This window comes from Epithele typhae, assembly GCF_022376455.1.
Source record: "Epithele typhae strain CBS 203.58 chromosome Unknown BXZ73scaffold_150, whole genome shotgun sequence".
Classification (NCBI taxonomy): domain Eukaryota; kingdom Fungi; phylum Basidiomycota; class Agaricomycetes; order Polyporales; family Epitheliaceae; genus Epithele; species Epithele typhae.
In genome coordinates this window covers 1-22,409 of record NW_025954341.1, presented here as the reverse complement: position 1 = coordinate 22,409, position 22,409 = coordinate 1, and the positions used below count along the sequence as shown (strand labels likewise).

The 22,409-nt window shown below is 59.3% G+C and overlaps 7 protein-coding genes across 7 annotated transcripts; 3 read left to right on the top strand and 4 right to left on the bottom strand.

Annotated features, from left to right (window-relative positions):
* Positions 1 to 372: 372 nt before the first annotated feature.
* On the top strand, positions 373 to 1,380 carry BXZ73DRAFT_57352 (HET-domain-containing protein; the record flags this gene model as incomplete). The annotated part of the gene is made up of 1 exon (XM_048021567.1): positions 373 to 1,380. One exon carries the CDS (start codon positions 373 to 375, stop codon positions 1,378 to 1,380), a length of 1,008 nt encoding a protein of 335 aa, XP_047871252.1.
* Positions 1,381 to 2,648: 1,268 nt separating this feature from the next.
* Positions 2,649 to 3,356, bottom strand: BXZ73DRAFT_57358 (uncharacterized protein; the record flags this gene model as incomplete). Its single annotated transcript, XM_048021570.1, has 4 exons — positions 2,649 to 2,817; positions 2,840 to 2,970; positions 3,025 to 3,068; positions 3,128 to 3,356. The coding sequence occupies 4 exons, from the start codon at positions 3,354 to 3,356 to the stop codon at positions 2,649 to 2,651; spliced, it is 573 nt and encodes a 190-aa protein (XP_047871251.1).
* Positions 3,357 to 4,401: 1,045 nt separating this feature from the next.
* On the bottom strand, positions 4,402 to 5,869 carry BXZ73DRAFT_57350 (heterokaryon incompatibility protein-domain-containing protein; the record flags this gene model as incomplete). The annotated part of the gene is made up of 2 exons (XM_048021566.1): positions 4,402 to 5,268; positions 5,735 to 5,869. The coding sequence occupies 2 exons, from the start codon at positions 5,867 to 5,869 to the stop codon at positions 4,402 to 4,404; spliced, it is 1,002 nt and encodes a 333-aa protein (XP_047871250.1).
* A 4,867-nt stretch (positions 5,870 to 10,736) lies between these two features.
* Positions 10,737 to 11,398, top strand: BXZ73DRAFT_108252 (uncharacterized protein; the record flags this gene model as incomplete). The annotated part of the gene is made up of 2 exons (XM_048017112.1): positions 10,737 to 10,894; positions 10,951 to 11,398. 2 exons carry the CDS (start codon positions 10,737 to 10,739, stop codon positions 11,396 to 11,398), a joined length of 606 nt encoding a protein of 201 aa, XP_047871249.1.
* Positions 11,399 to 14,638: 3,240 nt separating this feature from the next.
* On the top strand, positions 14,639 to 16,193 carry BXZ73DRAFT_108250 (uncharacterized protein; the record flags this gene model as incomplete). The annotated part of the gene is made up of 6 exons (XM_048017111.1): positions 14,639 to 14,644; positions 14,945 to 15,229; positions 15,301 to 15,428; positions 15,483 to 15,588; positions 15,849 to 16,066; positions 16,121 to 16,193. 6 exons carry the CDS (start codon positions 14,639 to 14,641, stop codon positions 16,191 to 16,193), a joined length of 816 nt encoding a protein of 271 aa, XP_047871248.1.
* A 352-nt stretch (positions 16,194 to 16,545) lies between these two features.
* BXZ73DRAFT_93486 (Clavaminate synthase-like protein) lies at positions 16,546 to 17,912 on the bottom strand (the record flags this gene model as incomplete). The annotated part of the gene is made up of 9 exons (XM_048026672.1): positions 16,546 to 16,614; positions 16,669 to 16,740; positions 16,764 to 16,881; positions 16,934 to 17,019; positions 17,077 to 17,148; positions 17,202 to 17,534; positions 17,611 to 17,722; positions 17,789 to 17,840; positions 17,906 to 17,912. The coding sequence occupies 9 exons, from the start codon at positions 17,910 to 17,912 to the stop codon at positions 16,546 to 16,548; spliced, it is 921 nt and encodes a 306-aa protein (XP_047871247.1).
* A 3,267-nt stretch (positions 17,913 to 21,179) lies between these two features.
* BXZ73DRAFT_108247 (uncharacterized protein) lies at positions 21,180 to 22,111 on the bottom strand (the record flags this gene model as incomplete). The annotated part of the gene is made up of 4 exons (XM_048017110.1): positions 21,180 to 21,461; positions 21,517 to 21,654; positions 21,719 to 21,912; positions 22,081 to 22,111. 4 exons carry the CDS (start codon positions 22,109 to 22,111, stop codon positions 21,180 to 21,182), a joined length of 645 nt encoding a protein of 214 aa, XP_047871246.1.
* Positions 22,112 to 22,409: the final 298 nt, after the last annotated feature.

Genomic DNA, 22,409 nt, shown 5'->3' with positions numbered 1-22,409 from the left:
ACTTCTTGAAACCGAGCTCGCTGGACATCCCAGTTCCGTTGTCGCCGTTCGCGCTCCTAGAATTCTCTACCCAACCGCCAACCAACTTGACGAGCCTCACGCTCACCTCCACCCAGCACGTTTCCGTGGATTTTCGGACCTCACGATGACCGTAAAGCTATGACGTCATGTCCAATAGATTCGCCGGCGATACGGCGGATCGCCCACGCATCATGTCGAGGTGGGCGTCCATGTCAGGCGAGAGCGTATATATTGACACAAACATCCTCGCAGTCCTTTCCTCCATCTCACTCATCCCCACGTCCTCGATCAGGTACTTCGTCACTGCAATTGTCCGAAAGTTCGTATCTTGACGCGTTCATATCGCAGACCATGTGGCTGCTCAGCACGGCTGGAGCGGAGCTCAAGTTCTTCCCTGGGCCCGAGGCCGTTCCCGGTGGCTACGCCATATTCTCCCACGTCTGGTTGCAAGATTATCAAGAGGATACGTTTCAGAAGGTGCAGATCAACGCGGATCAATGCCCAGGAACTTCAGGAACTACTCGAACGTCCACTCACCAACACGCCCTATCATCACCCCGCCATCTGGTATCGCCCAAAATCCGCGGTTTCCTCACTCTTGCCGAACGCGACGGTTACGAGTGGGCGTGGGCGGACACGTGTTGCATCGACAAGACGAGCAGCGCCGAGCTCACCGAGGCCATCAACTCCATGTTCCGCTACTATGCGCTCTCCGGCGTCTGCTACGTCTACCTCAACGATGTCTCCGTTGAAGACGATCCGGCTTCACGCGGTATTACGACGGCCTTCCCGCTTTCCAGATGGCACCGGCGCGGGTGGACGCTCCAAGAACTGCTCGCATCGCGCGTCGTCGTCTTCTTCTCCAAGGAGTGGACCCCGCTCGGGACGAAGTTTGAATTCGCAGACCTGCTACAGGACATCACGGGCATCCCTTCCGAGGTCATTCGACTGGAGAAGGACTTCACCGACATGAGCGTGGCTGCGCGCATGTCATGGGCGTCGAAGCGGGAGACGACGAGGACCGAAGACGCGGCCTACTGTCTGTTTGGGCTCTTCGGCGTCAACCTTCCGACGCTGTACGGCGAAGGTCAGAACGCATTCTACAGGCTGCAGGAGGAGATACTCAGAACATCCGGCGACGTGTCTCTCTTCGGGTGGAGCGGAAGTACCCCGGTCGTATTCACAACCCTCCATAGGCTCACCGTGAGTCTCCGAGAATCTCTGTGGACGTTCGACATGGGCCAGTATCACTACCTTTTCGCTCATTCCGCCTATGCATACTCGGGGCAGGGGAACATGCGATACGAAGAACCAGCGACTCGGCCCGGAAGCTGGAAGAAAACATTCACGGTTCGTTGATATGCCGTCCCGTAGACGCGATCCGCTGACCCATCCCTATAGGCTCGCATCGCATCGCTCGGCCCACTGGCTGGGAAGATGAAGGCATGGACCTCTCATGCCTTGCGGCCTCCCACGTTCGCCAACACGCCATCCGGGATGCTCTTAACGGCGCCAATGATCTATTTGGATGCAGCAAAGACCTTCCTTCTCCTCAATCTGTTCTGCACAGACATCGTGGTGGTCGGCGGGGAGTCTCGTCGCCAGCCTTGCTACCTTCTTCTCCAGCGCTACCAAGACCACTCCGTCCATGGGCATCCGCTTTATATCATCGGGGGCTATATCACATCTAGGAAACCCGGCGAGCGCAACATCCGCGCTGTCTCCTTTTCCGTCAGCCTTCCACCCGATTCCCACTGGACGATGTCGGAGATCCACGTCGCCACGCGGCCCCCGTACTCCGCAGACCCACTCTCCGTTCCTCCCAGCCTGAAGCACCTCCGCCACTTCTGTGAAGCTACAACGATCGGGTCGCCGTTCCAGCTCTCCTTCCCCAACCTGGCCAGCCTGCCCGAGTTTTATCTGTACGACAGCGAAAGCGTCATACCTCCCGTCCCCTGGAGCCCCGCCGACTCGCTCTCGCTGCGCTTCTTGATCGTCGAGTCCAGGAAAGTCGACGGGGCGGTGTCCAGGCACATAGCCCGCGTCGACCTCGTCCTCGGTCGTTGCACGCTGCCCGAGAGCCCGGATCGAGACGAGACTCTTCTTGCCGGCCGCCCACCTTGCTCTCCAGGTGGCCGTGGGCACGCCCCATCGTCTGGCACCCTCAGTCCTGCCCCACCCGCAGGATCGCGCGCTGGAGACCCGGGGGGCCGACCCGGCGCCCACTTCGCCCACGTGTACGTTCACGGCGACTCGTTCAACGGGGTGTTGACGGACGTGCACGACTGCGCGAGGGACCACATCCGCGGATGGACGCGGTGGACGCGGGCGGTCTCACTGGGGCCCGGCCGAGGGGCGCTCGATGTGTCGTTCACGACGAGTTCGCTGAGCAGGACCGGGGAGACGTTGAAGATGGCGCTGCGGATCGTATCGAAACCTGGAGATAGCCTACGCTGATATCGCAGGCTTAGTCAAATTACGCACTCTAGTTCTCCCAGATTGCTACACGCCCAGAGTAGCATATTATGGTGTAGCCAGTGAGCGCTGAATGCACATGTAATGATACACCTATCGATCTGAGTACCTTTTTACTTCGTGGACAGCATTCTGATCGTCTCCATCCCCAATCAGAACAACAACGAGGCCGCCTCTGTCGAGCGCAAATCCAACCCCTCGCTCAGCACGACCTCTTCGTCTACCATCCGCCCCGTCGGCGACACGTCCCCGCTGTCTTCGTAGCTCTGCCCCGCCCACGTCAGGCCCTCGGTGTCGTCCGCGTGCCCGATGACGAGCCGCCTTCCCGCCCCCGCGCCAGAACGCGTCCCCCGCCACGCCCGCGCCGCGCACGAAGCCGAGGTCAATGTGGACGCTCGGGCGCGCCCCGGTGGGCGACGCGAGCCACGCGTGCAGGTTGACGAACACGGCGCGGAAGAGACGGCCGTGCTCGTACTACGCCGCCGCGTGGTCCGCGACCTTGTCGTCGCCGACGTCGAGCTCGACGACGCGCGCGTGACCGCTGCGGCCGACGAAGGAATCGACCGCTATGCCTCGGTAGTAGACCAGTTTGGCGTGTGGCGGGAGCCGCGTGTCGGGCGCGGCCGTCGACGTCGATGGATCGGTTGGGCGCTGCTGTGGGTGCCAGGTGAGCGGAGGTCCGGTCCGCTGGCAGAGAGGAAGCGTACAAAGTTGTACTTGTAGCCGATGCCTTCGTGGTCGATGTCCTCGGCGATACTCAGCGTGGCTGCTTGGAGAGTGTAGTCGACCGCCCACGGCGCGGCACTGGCTGTGTTGCCGGCGACCCCGGACGCGTCATGCCAGTATGGTCGACGTTCCATGCACGACGGAGGAAATAAATGGAATTGTCGGTTGGCTCTAAATCATGAACTAACGATGCACGGTTAAATATTCAATGGGTTGTGCTCTATACCTCGTCCCCAAGGGTGGTCAATTACAAACCAATCAATCAGTCCGTCTATGGACTCGAACTTGCAGCGTTTCTATACCAAAGGGACTAGGAGAGAACGATAGCACAAGTTCCATCAACCGATACATTGCCCGGCGCTGCACTGGCCATGGGCCGTGCATGTCGATATGATCCATTTCGCACGAATGCGTGGCGGCGGCGGCGGCGGCGGCGGCGGCGGCTTCTTCACTGCTCAGGTGGGACCAATGAATGATGCAGAAGTGTTTTCGTCCTGGCACGCCCGGACCTGGCGCCTTCGTCGCGGTCTGGGACGATAGAGGGGATGGCCTGCATGAACGTGGGTGGTTTCTGATGGGGGACTCTGGATGAGAGCACGTCCCAAGAACGACAACGAGCATCGGGCCAATTTTCCTGCCACGAAGGTAGTATTCAAAACAAAGGGAGATGTCTTCTGCGGAGTAAGGAGCCGGCAGGGTGCTTGCGTTGGCGTCGAAAAATATGGGCTCATCGTCATCGTCCGATCGGAGCTGGAGAAAGTCGCGAAAGACAAGGTGAAAGGGGGAGCCAGTAGTGGTGGATTCGCAGAAGCGCCTCAGCGACTCCATCCCAGCGATTTCTGGCTCAGAGGGGTCGCCGGTGTATGACGGGAGAGCTACAACGAGCAGGTCGGTCATCGTCCAGCCATGTGAGGCGATTGCCGTTCCTGGGTAATACATACACACAACGGGGTTTTGTGCGGGCTGGTATAGCGTAGCAGCGCCAGCGTTGGTCCTCTCGTCGTCCACCCTTTCAAGCAAGAGGAAGAGGGGGTCGGGATTTCTGCAGAATACGTCGACGAGGAGGAATCTCTTTGTATCATCCAGATGCAGAACTGCCGCATGGAGATCGATCCCATCTGGCGACACGGAGAACGTGGGAGCACCGAGTTCTGCAGTCGGGCTTACAATCAAGCCGTGCTAAAATTGCTCGTCAATATGGTACGGCATAGAATGACATACATACCAGCGTACCTCAATTGTTCCTTTCTGAGAGCGTGCACTTGGGTCGTAGAACACCTTAGGATTATCTGAGCAGAGTACGTTAAAGATCGGCGAAGGCTGAAGAGGGAGAAGATGACGACGGGTTTGGCTTTGGGGATATCGCTGGAGGTGCGATTTGAGATTATCCAAGCCGTGCACATCCAGTCGTTCTCCCAAGAGAAAGATCGAAGGATCCCGCGAGGTCTTCGAGATCTCCATGAGGAGCCGGCAGAATGCGAGCCGCCCTTCGCCGTAGAGCGTCGGCATGTTGACCCCGAAAAGCCCGAAGAGGCTGTAGGCAGCGTCTTCCAGCCGTGTGGTTTCCCGATGCGCCGCCCAGGATATGCGCGTCGCGATGCTCGCCTCTGTAAACGGGATCTCGAAGCGGAGGACCTCTGCGGAGATTCCGGTTGCGTTTTCTAGGCGCTCGGCGAGCTCGTACTTGGTGCCCAGAGAGATCCACTGCTCGGAATAGAACACAAGGACACGGGACGCAATGAGCTCTTGGAGAGTCCAGCCTCGCGTGTGCCAGCGGCTTGTTCGAAAGTCGAGCCACATGTCGGCTGAATTAGTGTCGGAGAACTTGACGTCGCTGAGGTAGACGTAGCAGATGGTGGAGACAGCGTAGTAGCGGAACATGGAATTGATGCCTTCCGAGAGCTCGGCACTGCTCTCCTTGTTGATGCAGCACGTGTCCACCCAAGCATACTCGTACCCGTGCTTCTCGGCAAGCTCAAGGAATGATCGAACTTTTGGAGTGAGGCGATCGCGTGGGTTGAACCATGGTGGCGACGAGCGGGATGGCTCAGCGACTCCTTGGATATGTGTAGGAGTAGTAGGGGAAATCGGTATCACGGGAGGACGTGTATCTGAATCTGTCGAGTGGTCTTTGGTCTCGTCTGTCAGCGCTGAGGAAGGATGAGCTTTGATTACACTGACCTAGCTCGCATTCAGAACCAGATGCTCTCCTATCTCGGTGATTCCAGTCGGCCTGAGCGCGGACGATGGGGAAGGACTCGGTACCGTGAGGAGGACGTAGGTATAGCGGCAACTTGAGCATTTTCCTGATTTGGGATTTTACTTTATGGAAAGCATTTTTTAATTTTTTGCGAGCCGCAGATTCCTTTGGGACTGCATCGGAAATTGGAGAGCGGACCTCGTCGTGGATAACCGCCGCTACTTCAGAGACTGCCTGGAAACTGAGAGGTCGGGGCTCAGCTGGGGGCAAGGGACGTTGGTCTTCCTGGGAGCAGGTGCTGTTGGATTCTACATTAAGCTTTTGAACCTTTTGAAACGTCTCTTCTTCTCCCCCCCAGGTGTGCGACAGGATGGCGTAGCCTCGAGGAACATTTTCAGGTTGGGGAAAGAAGACGAGGTTCGCGCGTGCGGTGCCTAGGAGCCACATCGCTTCTTTCACGAATATTAGCACAGGTATATCACGCGAGGGTAAGCACGAATACCAGGTGAGAGTTGATGTGCACGATTCGTGGGAGGAGTACAGAGACTTCGGGGGCATGAGCAAATGCGATGCACAGCATGGGAAGACCGGACTTACAATGAGAATATCTACCACAGTCGTTTGCGATACTTGATATCACAGAGGGCATCGATGGCTGGGAGGAGCCGCAAAATAGACTGGAGGAGACGCAAGATGGGTTGGGAGCGAGACGGAAGCGGCCAAGTTGCAGCGAGGGAGACCCCCGTCCCATACGCCGACCGCACGATCGACCATGCGCCGGAACACGCACGCGATGGCGCCGGAGCGCCTCCGAGTCCGATGCTTCTCCTGAGATATGAAGGCCGACGGAGTGGATGCCCGCTTGACGCTCCCAGGGCGAGATTACTTACCTTCCCTGCCACGTATGTGTCATATTGTATCGTGCGTGTTCGCCATTGAGCGAAGCTGAAAGCTATATCATTGAGTCGTCCTCGGATAGACGTACACGACGTGGTCCTCAGATACTTCATTGTGGAATTGTACGTACAACCACAACACTCCAGATTTACAACGAACCTTGAATCACTGGAGAGGACAGTAGCGGGCTGCGGGTGTCTGATCAGCCTCGCTCGTCAATGACAGCGCGTGCGAGCCAATAGGCACCATACGCCAGCTAGGTGCGAAGCGGGGATCAGAGAGTAGCTCAACGCCGTCTCCAGGAGGAACAGGCGCGATGCTCTGATAGCTCTCTTTGGCCGCACAACGAGCGGAGATGAACACCCCTGAGATAAATAGGTCAGCCGATCCTAAGCACGCGCAGGACATACTGTTGCAACGAGGATTCAGGTAGTTCCGCCGCAGTGCTTCGCCGCGGTGCCGACGATCTTCGGACACTGAGTCGGTTACAGGAGCACGTCTGCGTGCGTGAATAGCTAGATTTATGATACCATGAAGAGCGGCGCGCGTCGAGTGCATGAAGGAGGAGAGGAGCTGGCTGCGGACTCACATGATCACCACGGTGCTACGCTCGACCACGCGAATGACACTCGACGTATATAGTGCCGAAATGAGGGATCGGGAATCATCGTGCAAGACTCGAAACGTGGCGGTCCTTGTCGAAGTTGACGCAGTTGGCCCAGGCACCAGCGCCAGTTAACCAGACCACGGTCCGCATTCTGTCGGTATCGGCGGCCGTCTCTTCCTTGTTTGCTCCGGGCGTTCATGAACAACTTGTCTTCTGTGCTCGCGGCGTTCGTTGATGTCGCAGTGGGGGAGGTTCGAGCCCGAGTCACTTATACCGAAGGGGATCGTGGCGTTATCCCCCGCTCGGATGCCTGTGGACACGACGTGGTGCTGCGGCGGAGCGAACTGCGTGGAATGCGGGACCGTGCAGGTGGAACGGGTGTGGCTGGCCAGGCGCGGCATAGCCAACGGGAAGGAGACATATGCATGGTGGCGAGGACGTGCCGCCTACTAGGATCCGGAGGGGACGGAAACGCGCGGGAGTCGGCACCAAGTGATATGAGCTCGCGGAGCGTATCGAGCGCAGAACGCGCGCCCCGTCTTCGTCCTCCGTCTCGAGACGCTGCCCACGGACACGAGCGCATGCGCATCGCGGTCGACGACTCGGACAATCTGCAAGCGCCGATGACGACGCGCCTGTTTAGGCCTCCGGTCCGGCGACTCGCGAGCGCCGGACGCCGGAACATCCGCAGGTCGGACACAACGGCGGTGCTACGCTCTTTCCTGCTCTTCGTCACTCTTCTCCAGCTGCCTTCAAGCCTCGCACCTCTCCCCTGGACGCCGGCTGGACGCTCTTGTTGGTCGTCGCGTGGCCAAGTGGCAACCGTTTGAGACCAGCATGAGTGGCCTTCACAGGGTGCGTTCTTTCGGTCTGCCTATCGTTGCGTCCAGACACCGAACAGGTGCTTTAGCCATCTCGCTGGCTCTTGACAGTAGGGGCTCCTGCGCCACCTGTCATCAAATCTGGCTCAGTACGTATATGCCATTGTTTGCATTCTTCGTCAGAGCCCCTCTAACCTCCGGTTCCGCTCAGGACTGTCGGCCACCTCGTCAGACCGGTGAACACACACTCTCCGCAACCATCCGACGGGCTGGGTAGTTAGAGCGAGAGCGTCCGGTCGGCGGTGGCTGAGGTCAAGAGTGAGTCCACAGCTACACCCTCACCCCATACCGCGATCAACGCCTCCCCTCCCCTGTGGTTGATGTCGATTGCTTATCGTCGCAATCGCCGCGTCCTCTCAGACGTGCGCGCTCTCCCTCTTCCATAGTTTGGTCACCATCGGCAGGCGATGCCAGTCATACAGTCGCATGTTCAATGCCTCATCGAAATACAAGACGTTATCAAAATTCATGAGCGTCGACCTGTTCAACGTGTACGTCGCTCGGGAACCCTTGGTGGGTGCGCCCAGGAAGCAGCCCAGTATTGAAGGTGAATTCAGGCCATATTTTTTGTTACCGCGTCCCGTAGTCGGCGCTCCCCTCCCATGTACATTTTGCCGTGCGGTTGCTGACGGGGTTTTTAGCGAACTTTTACTTGTCAAGACGTCTCGCGCTCGGACGAAAGTATGTCGCTGCGTAAGCTGCCTACGAGCCAGCGTCAGCCCGAGGAGGGAAGGGCAATCAATGATAGCAGATGAGCTTGCTGCGCTTCAGCCTCGCGTGACTACTGAGCGAGGTGTGTATTGTGCTGCGATCATATGGAACGACTTGTGCTGACGATGGTTCTATTCCGTAGGCACCTATAGTCTCTCGCTTCCCCGGGACGACTGGTGGTCTATAATGGAGACGATACTGCTTCCAACCAAGCCGTGGTGCGTTGCTTCGATCTTTTGATGCTCGATCCACTTTCTAACATATTGCAAATAACGGATATCCGTCATCCTTGACAGTCGTGGACTAACGACTCGCGCGGAGGACTCTGTTGGCAGCTCGAGCGTGGATAATCGATATCGTAGAAGGACCGCACCCCCGTGCACCTCCACTGCTCAGTCGGATCCGGGCGGACCGGCGGGTTCATCGCCGTCCACGCCGTCCGCGGCAAGATGCAGAAGCACAAGGAGGGCTAGGTTGAGGACCCCGTCATCTCGCAAGCCGCGTCGGAGTTCCAGGCACACTCCGGTGTGTCCAACGAGTACCGCAGTCGATCTCCCGCCTCCCTGTAACGGCCCGACGACGAAGGACAACACATAGCCCACGGTTCCGGACTCTATCGGCGACTGCGAAGTCGATGTAGCTTTCGCCGGCTTCACCCCAGATTCCATGGATGTCGAGGCCTGCTCCCGTCCGGCCCCTGTCTCCTCCGAGCCCCACACGCTGCCACGCTCGTCCGACGTGGTCTCACCCCCGATAGTGCAGGCTCCGCCCGAGCTCTTGGAGGAGGTCCATCGCGTGGCGATGGGCGTGTCGCCGGCTACCCCCCACGCACCAGTTGCCGCATTCTGCCCATCAAGGACCAGTCGCACGTGTTCGAGCGGTGGCAACAGCGGCGGGTCCGCGGGTCGGAGCAGTGGGAACGCGCGAACCTCCCCGTCCGGCGGCCAGGCTCGCCATCGACGAGCGTGTTGGACAGCCTCCCGAGCTCCGTCATCGGAAAGACGGGCAGGTTGTGCGTCAACGTCCTGGGATCGGTGTCAGTCCCTGGTCCTCAAACCTGTCGCTCGCCGCCCAGCTGTAACTGGTCTAGAACTCCGGGCGGTCGGAATTCCAGTCTTCGAATCGCCCTCGCCCCCTGCAGTGCTCGCCGCTGCCGCGGACTCTTCCTCCCCTCTTCCTCCGCCAACGCCAAAAACACGCGGAAGGAGTCCCAGAGCCCCTGTGGCCGCCCCTCTCCCGACAGCACGACGCACATCGCGACCCGCGCAAGTTGCACCCGGACTCGTCGTCGCCGTTGCTGTCGACGCACGACTCTGAGCCGACTCGACGTGTGATCAAGGACATGCACAACCTCTGCTAGAGCTTGCCTTTGCTCGCCACGCGGTCGTGGGGGGTTATTTGATGATTGCCGACGAGGAGAAGCGGCAGGCGGAGTACCGCGCGCGCGCATTCGCATCTGCACCCCCTGCGGGCTCGGCTCTTCCGGCCCCTTCACGGCCGCATCCCCCCGCCCTCGGCGCTCAGTGTCAACCTGGGCACGCGCAACCCGACGCGCTCGCTCCATCGCCTCGCGTCGCCCTATGCAGCGGATTCCGCGGACCCTGGGAGCCCCGCGTGCGTGGCTGTTGAAGAAGTGGAGCGTCTCGGGGATGCAATCTGACGGCCTCACGTGCGACGCAGGCGCGAGTCCTGGACGGAAGGGTTACGTACGACGGAGGTCCAATATAGTAGTGCCATGAAATGCTCTGGCGGAGACACTCGACGGACGCACCGGAGCAAGGGACGCGCAACGTCGGTCGTTGACGTCATCGCTCGGATGGCACGTACGACGGCCCGGATCGACGCCGTGTCGGGCAACCTCTGCGCTTTGTCCCCGCACACTCGCCCTCGCCCACCTGCACGACGCCGCAGACAGACAGAGGATGGGATGGAGTATGCCGGTACGTCAGCTCAGGCCCTCGCTCTTGCGTTCCTCCCCACGCGTCCCTCGCGCGGGTGTGTCCCTTTAAACGACGTCCCCACCGCGAGTCGCTTGAAATATGGAAGGCGTTGACGGCCGCGGGATATTTGTGGAGGGTAGATGGCGCTGGGATCGTGGTATGGAGGAATGAGCACTCTAGTTGCGGACAGGAGCCTACCGCCCTTGTTCTGTGGACAAGTGATGCTGACCTATGCCATTTCAGGAGCTCTCATCATACGTCCCAGAAGGCCCGCCTCAATGAGGCACGGCGACGGTCCTGACGACGTCCCACAGACGCAAGACACACGCTCTGTGCCGCGGTGCGCGCAGGTTCAGGCTCAGGACGCGCTCGCGCGCAGACACGAAGATCCGGATGGAACGATGAATCCCGCAGGGCCAAACCAGTGCGCTGCCAGGTGTGTGCGGCTGCTAAAGCCTCGCCCACCGCTGCTCACAACATCCCTTCTCGGAGGTCGCCAGCCACTCCCGCATCCCCTCGCCGAGCTCGCGACGCGTGTCAACACCTGGCCACGCGCGTGCTCGGCAACACCTTCATCCTTGGACGCACACGCCATTCAACGCCGATGAACGTCCGCCTTCCCCCCAACTTGGTCGCGTTCTTCGGCCCCTTCATGCGCCTCCAATGCGTCGGCCACCTCACCTACTGGCTCTCCGAATTTCGCGCACGCATCCTCAGCGGCTCCACGGCACGTTCGCGGTCTCGGATCGCAAGCCGCGGCACATGCTCACGGACCGGGTGGCTCGTCAACCTCGATATCGTGCTCGCGACCACGCTCACCGCCCTCACCGCCCTCCGCTTCTCCGCGCTCACCACGCTCCCAGCCGGCTTCGCGCGCGCGCCGACATCGCTATGCGGGAGGCGCCGCTCGAACCAACGAGCGCAATGCACATGTTCATGACAGGGCACCCGCTCCCGTGGTGGTCGCGTATACAGGCGCCGTTCCAGCTGTGCACGCTCCTCGTCCTGTGCCGCGTGGACACCATCTCTCTCGGCTCGCTCGCCGAGGCCGACCTGGTCCGGGCGCGTGTTCGAGGACCGGCCGTGGGCGCCGGTGCGAGGGACGGCGTTCGTGCTCACCGAGCTCGAGTACGTGCACCGCAGCAAGTCCGTGCGGGTCCGGATGAGCGAAACGCGGGTGGTACGGATACGGGAGGAGAGGCGGTGCACGGTGCTGTACCGAGGCGAGAATCGGTCCCAAGGTGCGCCAGCCTTTTTGCGTTCAGAGGTGGTGTTTTGATCAACGTTACTAGCACCAAGGGTTTGAGGCGAACGAGCAAGGCTTTCCGCTCCGCCGGTCCACGAGGCTTCAGGCGACTCGTTCTTCCGGATATGGGCCACAGATCTAGAGCGCAGCGCAGCGCTCGACGAAACAACCTGCGGCCCATCGGGTTGAACCTACTCGGGACGGCGGGTGGGATGCGCTGCTGCTCGATCGCGCGCTGCCAGCTGTGAGGCCTGCAGCGCGCAAGCCTAGTCCGACGGGGGCCCACCCGAAGCCTTCGAGAAAGCTTCAAGCTTTCCACCAAACCATCAAGCCTGCGGGAAGGGATACCGGCGGGGATGCGATCGTGATCGGGCGCGGGCGCGGCCGCAATCTCCGCCTTCTCCCTCTGCCGCCACCGGTGTCTTGGATACTTGGCACTCGAGTTACTCATGTCGAAGGGGAGCGGGCATGGTGGATGGCGTGACCGTGCAGGTGGAACGTATGCCGGAGTCCGGGGGACGCTGCAGGCGAGACTCCGCGTGTCTAGGCACTAGTTATCTGTCAATGCGTAGAATGTGTTCGCGAATATATAGGAGGCTTCTCTCGTATCTGGCAAAGAACCTACAAGCTTGGCGCCATTCAATGACTGCTTAACGGTGTACGTGCTACTCCGACGCTCACGCTTTGGCGCTAAGTACTTGCTTTGTCCGTCCGTTGTGGCGCGAAATGATGGCCCTGGACATGTCTCAGAATCTCCCAATCCGCAAGGTGTGATTGCATCGGATGAAACCGCCACCATCACTGTAGCAGTATAAAAGCACCAGGACAGATAGTTGCTCCCCTCTGTCTGCCCTCTCCTCTAACTCACGGTCTTCTCTACTGTCAAGCTCGTCTCATCGACATCATCAGATAACGCCATCATTCGAGCCATGATACTCTGAGGAAGTCCCCGAGCAAAGCGCGGGGAATGTCCATCTCTTCGTGGTATGTAACGTATTTCGACCTCCCTTTCAAAATGTTCCCGCATGACTGCCACTCACAAATACGCTTCGTTTGAGCTAGCTCCGGTGGCGCCCGTACGTGCGACCGCCGCGCGGACACCGAAAGCGGGTACCGGTCGAAGAATGGCTAGGAAGGTGTGCGGTACGTGACGCTTCGCACGAGTCCTCTGCGCTGCTACTGCTACCGCCGCAAAGGGCGCACAAGCCGCTTCGAACACGTGCACCCTCCACTGCAGTTGGCACGGACGCGTCCGAGATCGCACGCGTCCGTAAATACCTCGGCCGCGGGGAGTGGCAAGTGCCCGCAACTGACGGGCGCTACCACATCGAGGTGTGCGCGCGACGTTCAGACTGGATCCAATCTCGAAGCTCGGGGAACGGCGCGCTGGAGTGCGCACGCGCGCTCACGAGGCACAGGCCTTCAGTTCGATGCGCGATCGGGCGGTGGCGGCGGAATATGTCAACCGTGCCGATCATCGAACGAAACGACCAAACTGAAAGCTGAAAGACGATGATGTGAGACGACGTCGACTGAGTGCTACGCTACGATGCAGGATACCCAAGAGACCAACAGTGCTTGAGCCAGGTGAGGCCCATGCTCCGTACCGCGGCTGGCGTTCCACACATCCCCGGCGTCCGTTCCCTGCATTACCCGCATGTTCGTCAACCACACACGAGTGTGTCATCATCAGTGTGCATACCTTCTGGTCGTTGACTCCGGAAGTAGACGAGGGAGTATCGCTCGTACAGCGCCAGCCGTTCTCCAGGAGGAGGTCTGTTCAGAGTCGAGTCAGTGGAGACGGGGTGCGCGAGCGACGGGACACTTACACGACGTGGCGGAGGGTCTGAGAAGGCTACCGCTGATGATTGTCGGCGATGTCGCAGATCGCGTGGCCGGGAATAGGCTGTATCGCTGCGGGAGGGCGGTCGGCTCCATGCCAGCGCGACCGTGCGATGGGGACCTACCTTGGACATACCGCCACATCCGCGTTCCAGCAGCCCCCCAAGACGGTCATGCAAGAACGACGGGCTGCCAAAGTCGGTATGAGCGGTGAGCGGTGAGCGGCGCCTTGGCTCTGTCGATGCCCGGGCTGTTCAGACCAGCACCTCGCTCACGCTCCACTCCTCCTTCCGATGCTTGCTCGCAAGCGTCCCCCGCAGCCGACCTCTCCTCGTTAAGAATTGCGATCATCGTCTTGTTTACCTCAATCACGCACCGGATGAGTGGGATGCGCGCGTTCACTGGCGCGGGGTAGGTGCGGCGCGCGACCTGGGCCAGGCGAGCGCGTCGTCCGCGGCAACGTTGAGGAACTCGGTAGGTGTCGCGCGCGCCGGGGGCGTCGGTGAGCGTCGCGCCGGACGCTTTGTACCCGAACGAGAATCCGGAGTTGCCACGCCATCTTGTCTGAGAGGGAGAACACGAATGTTGCGGCGCCGGTGTTGAACGGTCGTTCTGGGGCCGTGTGCGCACGAGATGGGGAGAACCGATGCATGTACCAGGTTACACCGTCGCAGTGGCCAGCAAACCGGATGACCGCTGTGGGAGTCTTCGAACTGCGACTATTTGGAAGCGCCGATACGGGAACACCTTGGCGGGAGTCGAACTCAGGGCCTCAGGAGCTTAGTCAGCACACTGCTCCAACTTGCTCTTGCTCCTAGCGGTAGCTCTCAGATCTCAGGATTGCCTCAACTCGTCCTCAAACCGCTCCTTAGTCCTTGACAACGCAACTTTTCGTCTCGACACTACGGATTCGGGTCCTGAAGTACACGATTGGGCGGCATGAAAACCGCGGCGTTCACCAAGCGTCCACCTTCCTCACTCCGGTATCTTCCCTCCGAGCACCCAGTCTTACACGTCTAAGGACCGTGTCCATCCCATGCGAAACCACGGAGATGGCGGAGAAAGCACGATGGCAAAGGATTGCGGCGTGTTATGATGGTATGTCAATTAGCGTTACATCCTCCGCGCGCATCCCAGTGCCAGGCTACTGCAACTTCAAGTGGCCATCCCTTCCCTCCCTGTTTGTCTTCATAGATCTTCTCTGACATCGGTGATGTGGTAGATGAACACGCATACACGAAACTGCGGAGAAGCCCCATGTACGTCCTTCACCTCGAATCCCTCCTCGAATGCTCCGCGCGTCTTCGACACTCCCTATCATGGTTGTCAACCCTTGAGTGAGTCGATTTCGAAGTCGGTCGGCGAGGCTCGCAAATGCTGAGCACGTCTTGCTCACAGCTTGTCGCAGCTCGAGACACGACAACGCTCCTCGATGCAGACCGCCGCCAGAACGTCCCCGCGCCCCTTTCTACTTCTGTCCACACTTCCACAATCGCTCATGAAGGCGGTGAGGACGATCATGAACGGGATGATGTCCCCGACCCGGACTCAGACCCGGACTTCAACTCGGCAGACGACGTCAAGAGCGACGCGAGCCACGACGAAGAAGACTCCAAGAACCCTGTCCGACTTCTCAGCAACTCCCAGTCGACGCTGGGATCCCTTTCCACGGACAATGCTTTTGTCCTTGTCGATGGCGCGCAACATCACGAAGAGGTTTACCCCTCTACCTCAAGAACGTCTAAGCCGCCGAGACCGTCGCTTTAGTCGGTGCGTTCCTCCGACATCTCCCGAACCTGGAGTACTCTTTCAAGCGTCGCATCGTAGAAGATCTCGCAGACACCGACCGGTTCGAGAGCTGCCGCAAGTTGAACATCATCGAGTAGGCGCGCTCGGGCTCGTGGAAGTCATTGCAGTCGTGCCGCGCCCTCCTCAGCGCCCTCTTCCTACTTGCGCCCTCCTGCCCCATCCGCACGCTCTACATCAAGGGCCCGACTTTCATCGTCAAGGCCATGTACTCCGTTATCTGCTGCACCAAACCCGTGCACCTCACCCTTGAAAGCAGCAGCCAACTTCGACGCTGGCGTCCTGGCGCGGGGTATCGTCCGCGTCACGGACCGCGCCCACACCCTGCAGATTGAGTGCCTAGAAGCAACCCTCATCGCCGGCTACCACGCGGACTCTCCGACGTCGTACGTCCCTTGAATCCGCTTCCGCCCGCGTTTCTTCGACGCTGATGTGCTGCTCCGCGGACCGCAGGACGGCCTCTTTGATAGTAGAAGGGCTGCCTAGGGGAGACTAGGGCGGCCTCGTCGCCGCAATCGGGAGCCTCCCCGCGCTCCGGGTGCTCGTCGTCGGCGTCTTGTGCTACCTCGTCGCGGACCCCCCATGCGCGGCCGAGGCGTTCATGCGCGGGCTCGACCTGGACGCGCTCGCGCGCCGGCTGTGCGTCGCGTGCCCCACGCTGCGGACCGCGGACAGGATGGGAAATCCCGGGCACCGGGGTACGGAGGCGGTGGGGTGAGTAGATCGATCGTTGTACGCGGATGTTGGGCCGATTTCGTACGTTTGCAGGGAGGGGCATTCTGCAGAACCACGCGACGTGGAGCGTGAGGCTGGGGAGGTTTCCAGTGATGGTGCTATGTAGGACGAGTTGCGGTCCTCACGAGGGTGGGGACGGTGATGTTCGTCGACCTTCCGTATCGAGTTAGTATTAGACATACAATGTCACATTTGGCTCTACGTCCCGGAGGAAGCATTGAGTGAGCTGTACCATGCTCGAAATAAATATCCGGTTGTCGTTCATGTCGAGCATACTCATCGGGTACACCAAGACGTTGCAGATGGGGCCTAGACTTGGAGTGTCCATCTCCACGCGTCGTTTCTACATGTTCACGTATAGATACCCGTCCGCAGACGGCGCAATTGGGGGGTTCGCAACGCATGTATTCATCGAGAGCTACGACTGTACATAGTACATATACGTTATTCGAAGCTATTCAGATCTTCCCCTGGCTCGGAATCGCTGTGTCCTCGGTACCCCGCCTATCCGTCCAGCTCTCCGCACCCTACCGGCTTCATCGGCCCTTCGCAACAGCGCACGTCGGCGGGACAGGACACACCTCGTAGTTCGTCACCCGCTGCGACTTGACCATCCTCACAAGCCACCCCATCACCGTCACACCTGGGGCGTGCTTCCCGGGGGCGCGTCGGCGACCGCCGCAGCGATGCGCTCGCTCTGCGCGGACAGCGCCCGCAGCTCGACGGTGTCGTTCGGACGGGTGAAGAACACGACCGAGTGCCGTTCGTACTGGGCTTGCTCCCGCGGAGGCGGGCTGGGAAGGGAATGAGACGCGGAGCATCGGCACTTCGTGGACAAACTCACACGACGCGATGGATGTGGAGCGCAGGATGCCGCCGGAGAAGATGTTGAGGACGTCGCCGATGTTGCAGATCGCGTGTCCGGTCAGGGGCTGGGAGACGGACGACCGCATAAGCATGAGCGCGGAGGATCGAGAAGGATCACTGACCTCGACGTAGAACCACTGATCAGACCCGGGCGGAAGCACCTGCAAGCCACCGAGGCGGTTGTGCAGCAACGACTGGGGAGAGCGATGTCGGTACAATGCAAGGGGATACAAGGCAAATCACTCACCAAGGACCGAAAGTTAATGTGCACCGTCAGCAACGTCTTCGCCTCCGGCCCAGGATACGACGGCGCTCTGATGAACCGCGCCGTACATCCGCTGAACCCCTCGACCTTGTGCAGAGACGCGAGCGTGCCCTCAGGGAGTCCGAGCTTGTCGTTGAGGACGCCGATGGGGCGGTTGTTGATCGCGAGCGAGTTCTTCACAAACGGCGTGACGATGGACTCCATCGGTGCGTTGACGGCGGAGGGGTACGTGCGACGTGCAACCGCCGGCCAGGTGTGCGTGTCGTCTTTGAAGATGTTGACAAACTCAGGTACGTCGCGCGTGCCGATGTCTGCCTTGTAGCCGCGCCGATGCGGAGGTCGGTGGAAAGTGCAAAAGCAAGCGGTTGGAGAGAGCGTACCCGAACGAAACACCTTGGTCTCCCTGTTCAAAGAGGAGCTTCTCCTTGAGGGTAAGAGCGATCGTCTCTTCGCCCATCGCAAACATACCTTCCGCTTCCTCGTGTACGCCGTGGTTCATGAGGCTTGGGACGGATCACCTATTAGTCGTAACGTTCACTGAAGCACTGCGGAGTCACTCACTACCAAACCCTATCTCCGTCGCAGCCCTCCAGAACTTCTCAACCTCATGCGCATCTCGAGCTCACAGTCGATCCGAACAGGACAGGTGGGGACGTCCTGAGGGAAAGGCGGTTAAGTTTTCAGACCAGGCATAGCGACACCAACTCAGGCAGTATGGATCGCAGCGTACCTATGCCCCTTGAGTTCATGAGAAGGGTGTCGGCACTCCGTACTCCGCGAGAAATGTGCTAAACTTGCAGCACGATATCATGGCTCGGAGAGGGATGAAGTGGCGAAGCAAGAGCAAGGCGTGTCTTGGTGAGAGTTTCGCAGGGCAGGATGGGTGTGGATGGGGAAAGGTAGGAGGAAGTGGACGTTCGATGAGACGTGCGCTCTTCCGGATCGGCTAGATCGGTCCCCGTGCGCGTTGGCGCCGGTCACCTGATCGCCACGACTCCCCTTCCTCATCCGTCTCCTCGTCTCGGTCCCGCTGTATCCTCCACGTCTCCCCTCGTATCATTGACTCGGACTACCCTACGTATATATAGTAGTACAGGTGTAGGGCGAAAGCTCCAGTGTTCCGAAGAATCCCAGACCTTACCCCTGTCTCTCCCTTCGTGAACCTCTTCCCCCGTGTCGCACCACCGGCCCGCTTGGACCGCGAGCGCGACATATTTTTGACAGTCACTCGTCTACTCTTCACCCCTACTCCTCTCTACTAGCTTATCTCTCTCTCTCCGACTGGGCGCCCTCGAGCTTGATCACCTCGACTACCTCTCGGATCCCCTCTCCCCATCCCGACATTTCTTGCAAGAACCCTCACCATGGCCGCACCTTTCTCTCGCTACAACCTCCGTCGACCTCGCACCACCGAACCAGCCTCTCTCGCGACGGTCGCCGCTGGCAACGAACCTGGTGAGTCCATAATCAACCGTACTCGTGAGGCTGAAGAGCCTCTCTTCCATAGTCCCCTCTCCTCTCCGGAGGATCCTCGCGCTTCGAGCGCGAGTCGCGCTGGTGTTTACCGCGCGTCCACTGCTCGGTCGAGCAGTGCCGGAACCGCACGCGCACGCTCTTACGCAGAGGTCGCGTCCGGAAGCCCGCGACTCCCGAGTCAACCCACGGTTAGTGGGCACTCGGCGGCTTTGGTAGCAACGAATATATTTCGTTCGCCCCTTCTACCTCCACGAGAGCTGGCATCGCCGCTCTCTAGTGTGCACACCCCTTCGGTGGCTGCTTCTAACCCTGTCGACACCGTTCAAGATGAACAGGATGGCCCCTGGACGACGGTCCAGCGAGGTCGTCAGGGCAGGACGAGCTCCCGACAGGCTTCTGAGCCTCCCCGCGCGACGCCGATCGTCGCGCCCGCACCGCGTCTGTCCCTAGAGCAGCTGCGCGCTGTTACTCGCGCTACCGCTGACTTGACTCCTTCTGAGCACGCGCGTGTTGAGCGTCGCTCTAACGCGATGAAGAAGGCAGCTTCGTCGGCCTCGTCCACGTCTGAGTCGCGTGGCGAGGGCCCTTCTCGCATTCCGGCTGAGCTGAAGGGCAAGGCCATTGATACCCGCGACTGGGACGTCGCCGATGTCCCTGACCTCGACCTGGGAGCGCAGCGTCGCGCGTTTCAGCTATACGAGTATCTGCGCACGCTCCCATCGAGCCGGCAGCCGTCATCTGCTGGAGCGTCGCAGACCGACCGGGTATCGCAATGGCGCGACCAGCTGCGTGCGCCGGAGCCCACTGCTGCTATTCCCTCTCGTGCGCCTGGCGTGGAACCTCCTCCGAGCTCCGCGTCGCGCGCGAGTTCATCCAGACCGCCGTCTGATCACAACCAGACGGATAGTTCATTCAAGGTTACCATACCTATGTACACACAGTTGTTACAAGAACATAACCAGCTTCTTCGCGAGAACAACAACCTTCGCATGCAGAAGACCTCTCCGAGCAGTGAGAAATCTGTGCTCCCGAAGTCCTCAAAGCGCGCGGTAAAGCGAGAGGACGTACCTGTGGGTTTGGACGAGTTTGGCCTCCCCAGGGAACGTACTGCAGCGCGCGATACAAGCGCAGGACTTGACGCTGCCGCCGCGCGAGGGACATCGCTGCGACCGGTAGCTCAGATTGAGCCCGGCAGCTACCTCGGGCGTGCCTTCGACGACCTCATTGGAGGCGGCTCTGCTGGAGAGCCCCCCGGTGATAGCTCGTCGAGCTCTTCGAGTTCTGGTACGGCTCGAGGCGGTGGCGGTGGGCCACCGCGTGCGCATCATAACTCAAGCTCGTCGTCCTCGAGCTCGAGCAAATCTGGCAGCAATCGGCACCGAAACCATCGTAAGCTCCGGCTCAAGCCTGAAAAACCAGAGCCTTACGATGGACGCGTCGATGCGCAAGCCTTCCACAAGTTCATGCGACAGACTGTGGAATATCTGTCAGCATTCGACATCAAACCTGAGATGTTACCCTCTCAAGTATCTAACTTCTTGAAGGGTAAAGCATACAGCTTCTTTGTGACGTCTGTATCGTCTGCGCCGCGCGAATGGACGCTTCGCAAGCTGTTCGTTGGCTTGTTCAATTACTGTTTCCCTGTCGACTATCGTCTACAAATGCAGGAAAAGTTGAATAAGTGTAGGCAAGGCGATCGCAGCGTACGAGATTTCGTACATGAGCTCGAGAACCTGTTCTTGATGGTCGGATTCGTCTCACCTCGCGAACGACATCAGTAATTTCCCAAAGTCCTGTGGGGTCCTGGGGGGTCTGACCAGGGTTCCCAGGAACCCAGGGATTTCGCTCCGGGCGTCCGGGCGTTCAGGCCGTCTCCGGGCGTTCAGGGTGCCAGTCCGGCCAGTTCGCTCAGGGCTCAGGGCTCAGGGCTCAGGGATTCTTCGGGCAGTGGTTTCAAACCGAGAAATTATTACATTTACTACAGTAGGGCGAGAACGGGCGAGAACGAGAACAGTTGATATGCGAGGCTATTAGAACAGCGACAAGAGAGCTTGTATCATGCTAACAGAGTCCTAGAAAGCGGCGAGGGAGACGAAGATGTACGTAGTACTGATGCGAAAGCGTCCCGGACTTTTCAGGGATAATAATTAGACGACAGTGGGGATGAATGCGATATTGAAGCTGGCGAAGTGGTAGTGCACGAAGACGAGTGCGTGGGGACAATGTCAGTGCATCACGAGAGCGACGTATCGAGAGCGGGATCTGGAAAGCTGCAAACGGGAACGGTGCGTACGGACTCGGGACAGGAGAGCAGGATCTGCAAACGGGAATGGTGCGTGCGGAGGGACACAAGAGTGCCGGGGTCTGGAAAGCTGCAAAGGGGACCGTAGCGTGCAGAGAGACATGTCGCGCTGGTTGCCGCAATGGGGAAGATAATGTTAGTTGATGAAGAACGTCAGCATTGGACAGAGACTGACCATCCTCCTATTCCTCCGGGCGCGCTGGGTCGGAGCTCGACATCGGCTCACGGCGGTACATCCGGCTGGCACCAAGGTTGGTGTAGTCGCGCGCTGAAGGCTTGTGATTGGCCATGTAGCCCTCCGCGCACTCCATGAGCTCTTCCAGGCGTCTAGGGTGCTTCAGAAGATCGGCAACAGCGGTGTTGCGCCACTTCACAGTGAGATCCCTGTTCAGTCTTGCAGAGAACGGCGGTGGATTCTCCTTCTTGCTCTTCCTATTGATGAAGTGTTCAAATGCGCGCTCCACCTAGATCGCGACTTGTCAAACCAACACATATCCCGAGTAGAGTTGAACAACATACCGCTGCTGCCGCCATTGCAAGCGCCCCAACAGGAAACCCCGGATGCTTCACCACAGAGCCCTCAATAGAATCTAGATGGAAACCCAGAACCTTCAAAACGAACTTGGACTGCAGCTGAAGGCGGGCATATATCCCATGCTGGAACGTGTAAACGGGTCCGTGGTGGGTGCTAGTACTGAGACGGTGTGTCGAAAGGACGTACGTTTTCAGTGTTCGGCTGACCCCACATGGCCTCGCCTCCGATCTTCGTAGCCTCGTCTAACCATCTGCGGATACCGTTCGGTGTCCGGTCTTTGGGTGAAACGTTCACTGTGTCGCACAGGCGACGATCTATCTCGTCTTGAACTGCCTCAATGGCAGTGGTCGCAAATCCCTTGCGCCAGTCGTATAGCCCAGCTTGTTGAGCCTGTCAGAAAGTCTGTGATAAGGCTGTTTGAGGATCGATCCACGGTTGAGCCGGATCCGAATCCGCGGATCAAAGCTCTGCTAGAGGCTTGATCCGGAGCCGTGAGGGTCAGATCCTCCGGAAGACCCGGAGCCGTGGGAGCCGGAACCGTGGCTCACGGCTCCACCTGCGGACAGACCCGTGAGCCATGATGATCCACAGATATCCGTGGATACGGATCATTCAAACACATAGTAAGACAATAAATTATATTTCAGGTTAGTCTAAACACAGCAGAGACAGGGCTCAGAGTGATTAGAAGGTTGGGGTGGGGCACAGGAATGGCAGACGAGCTTGGAGTAAGAAAAACGTAGCACATGAACTAGGACGATGACAGGAGACAAGGACACGTAGGTGTAACATGCAGAATGTCAGAGATATAACAAGCACGATGGGATAGAACGTCTGAGGGTATCGCGGAGGAGAACGGGGTGTGGCTGCATGAACA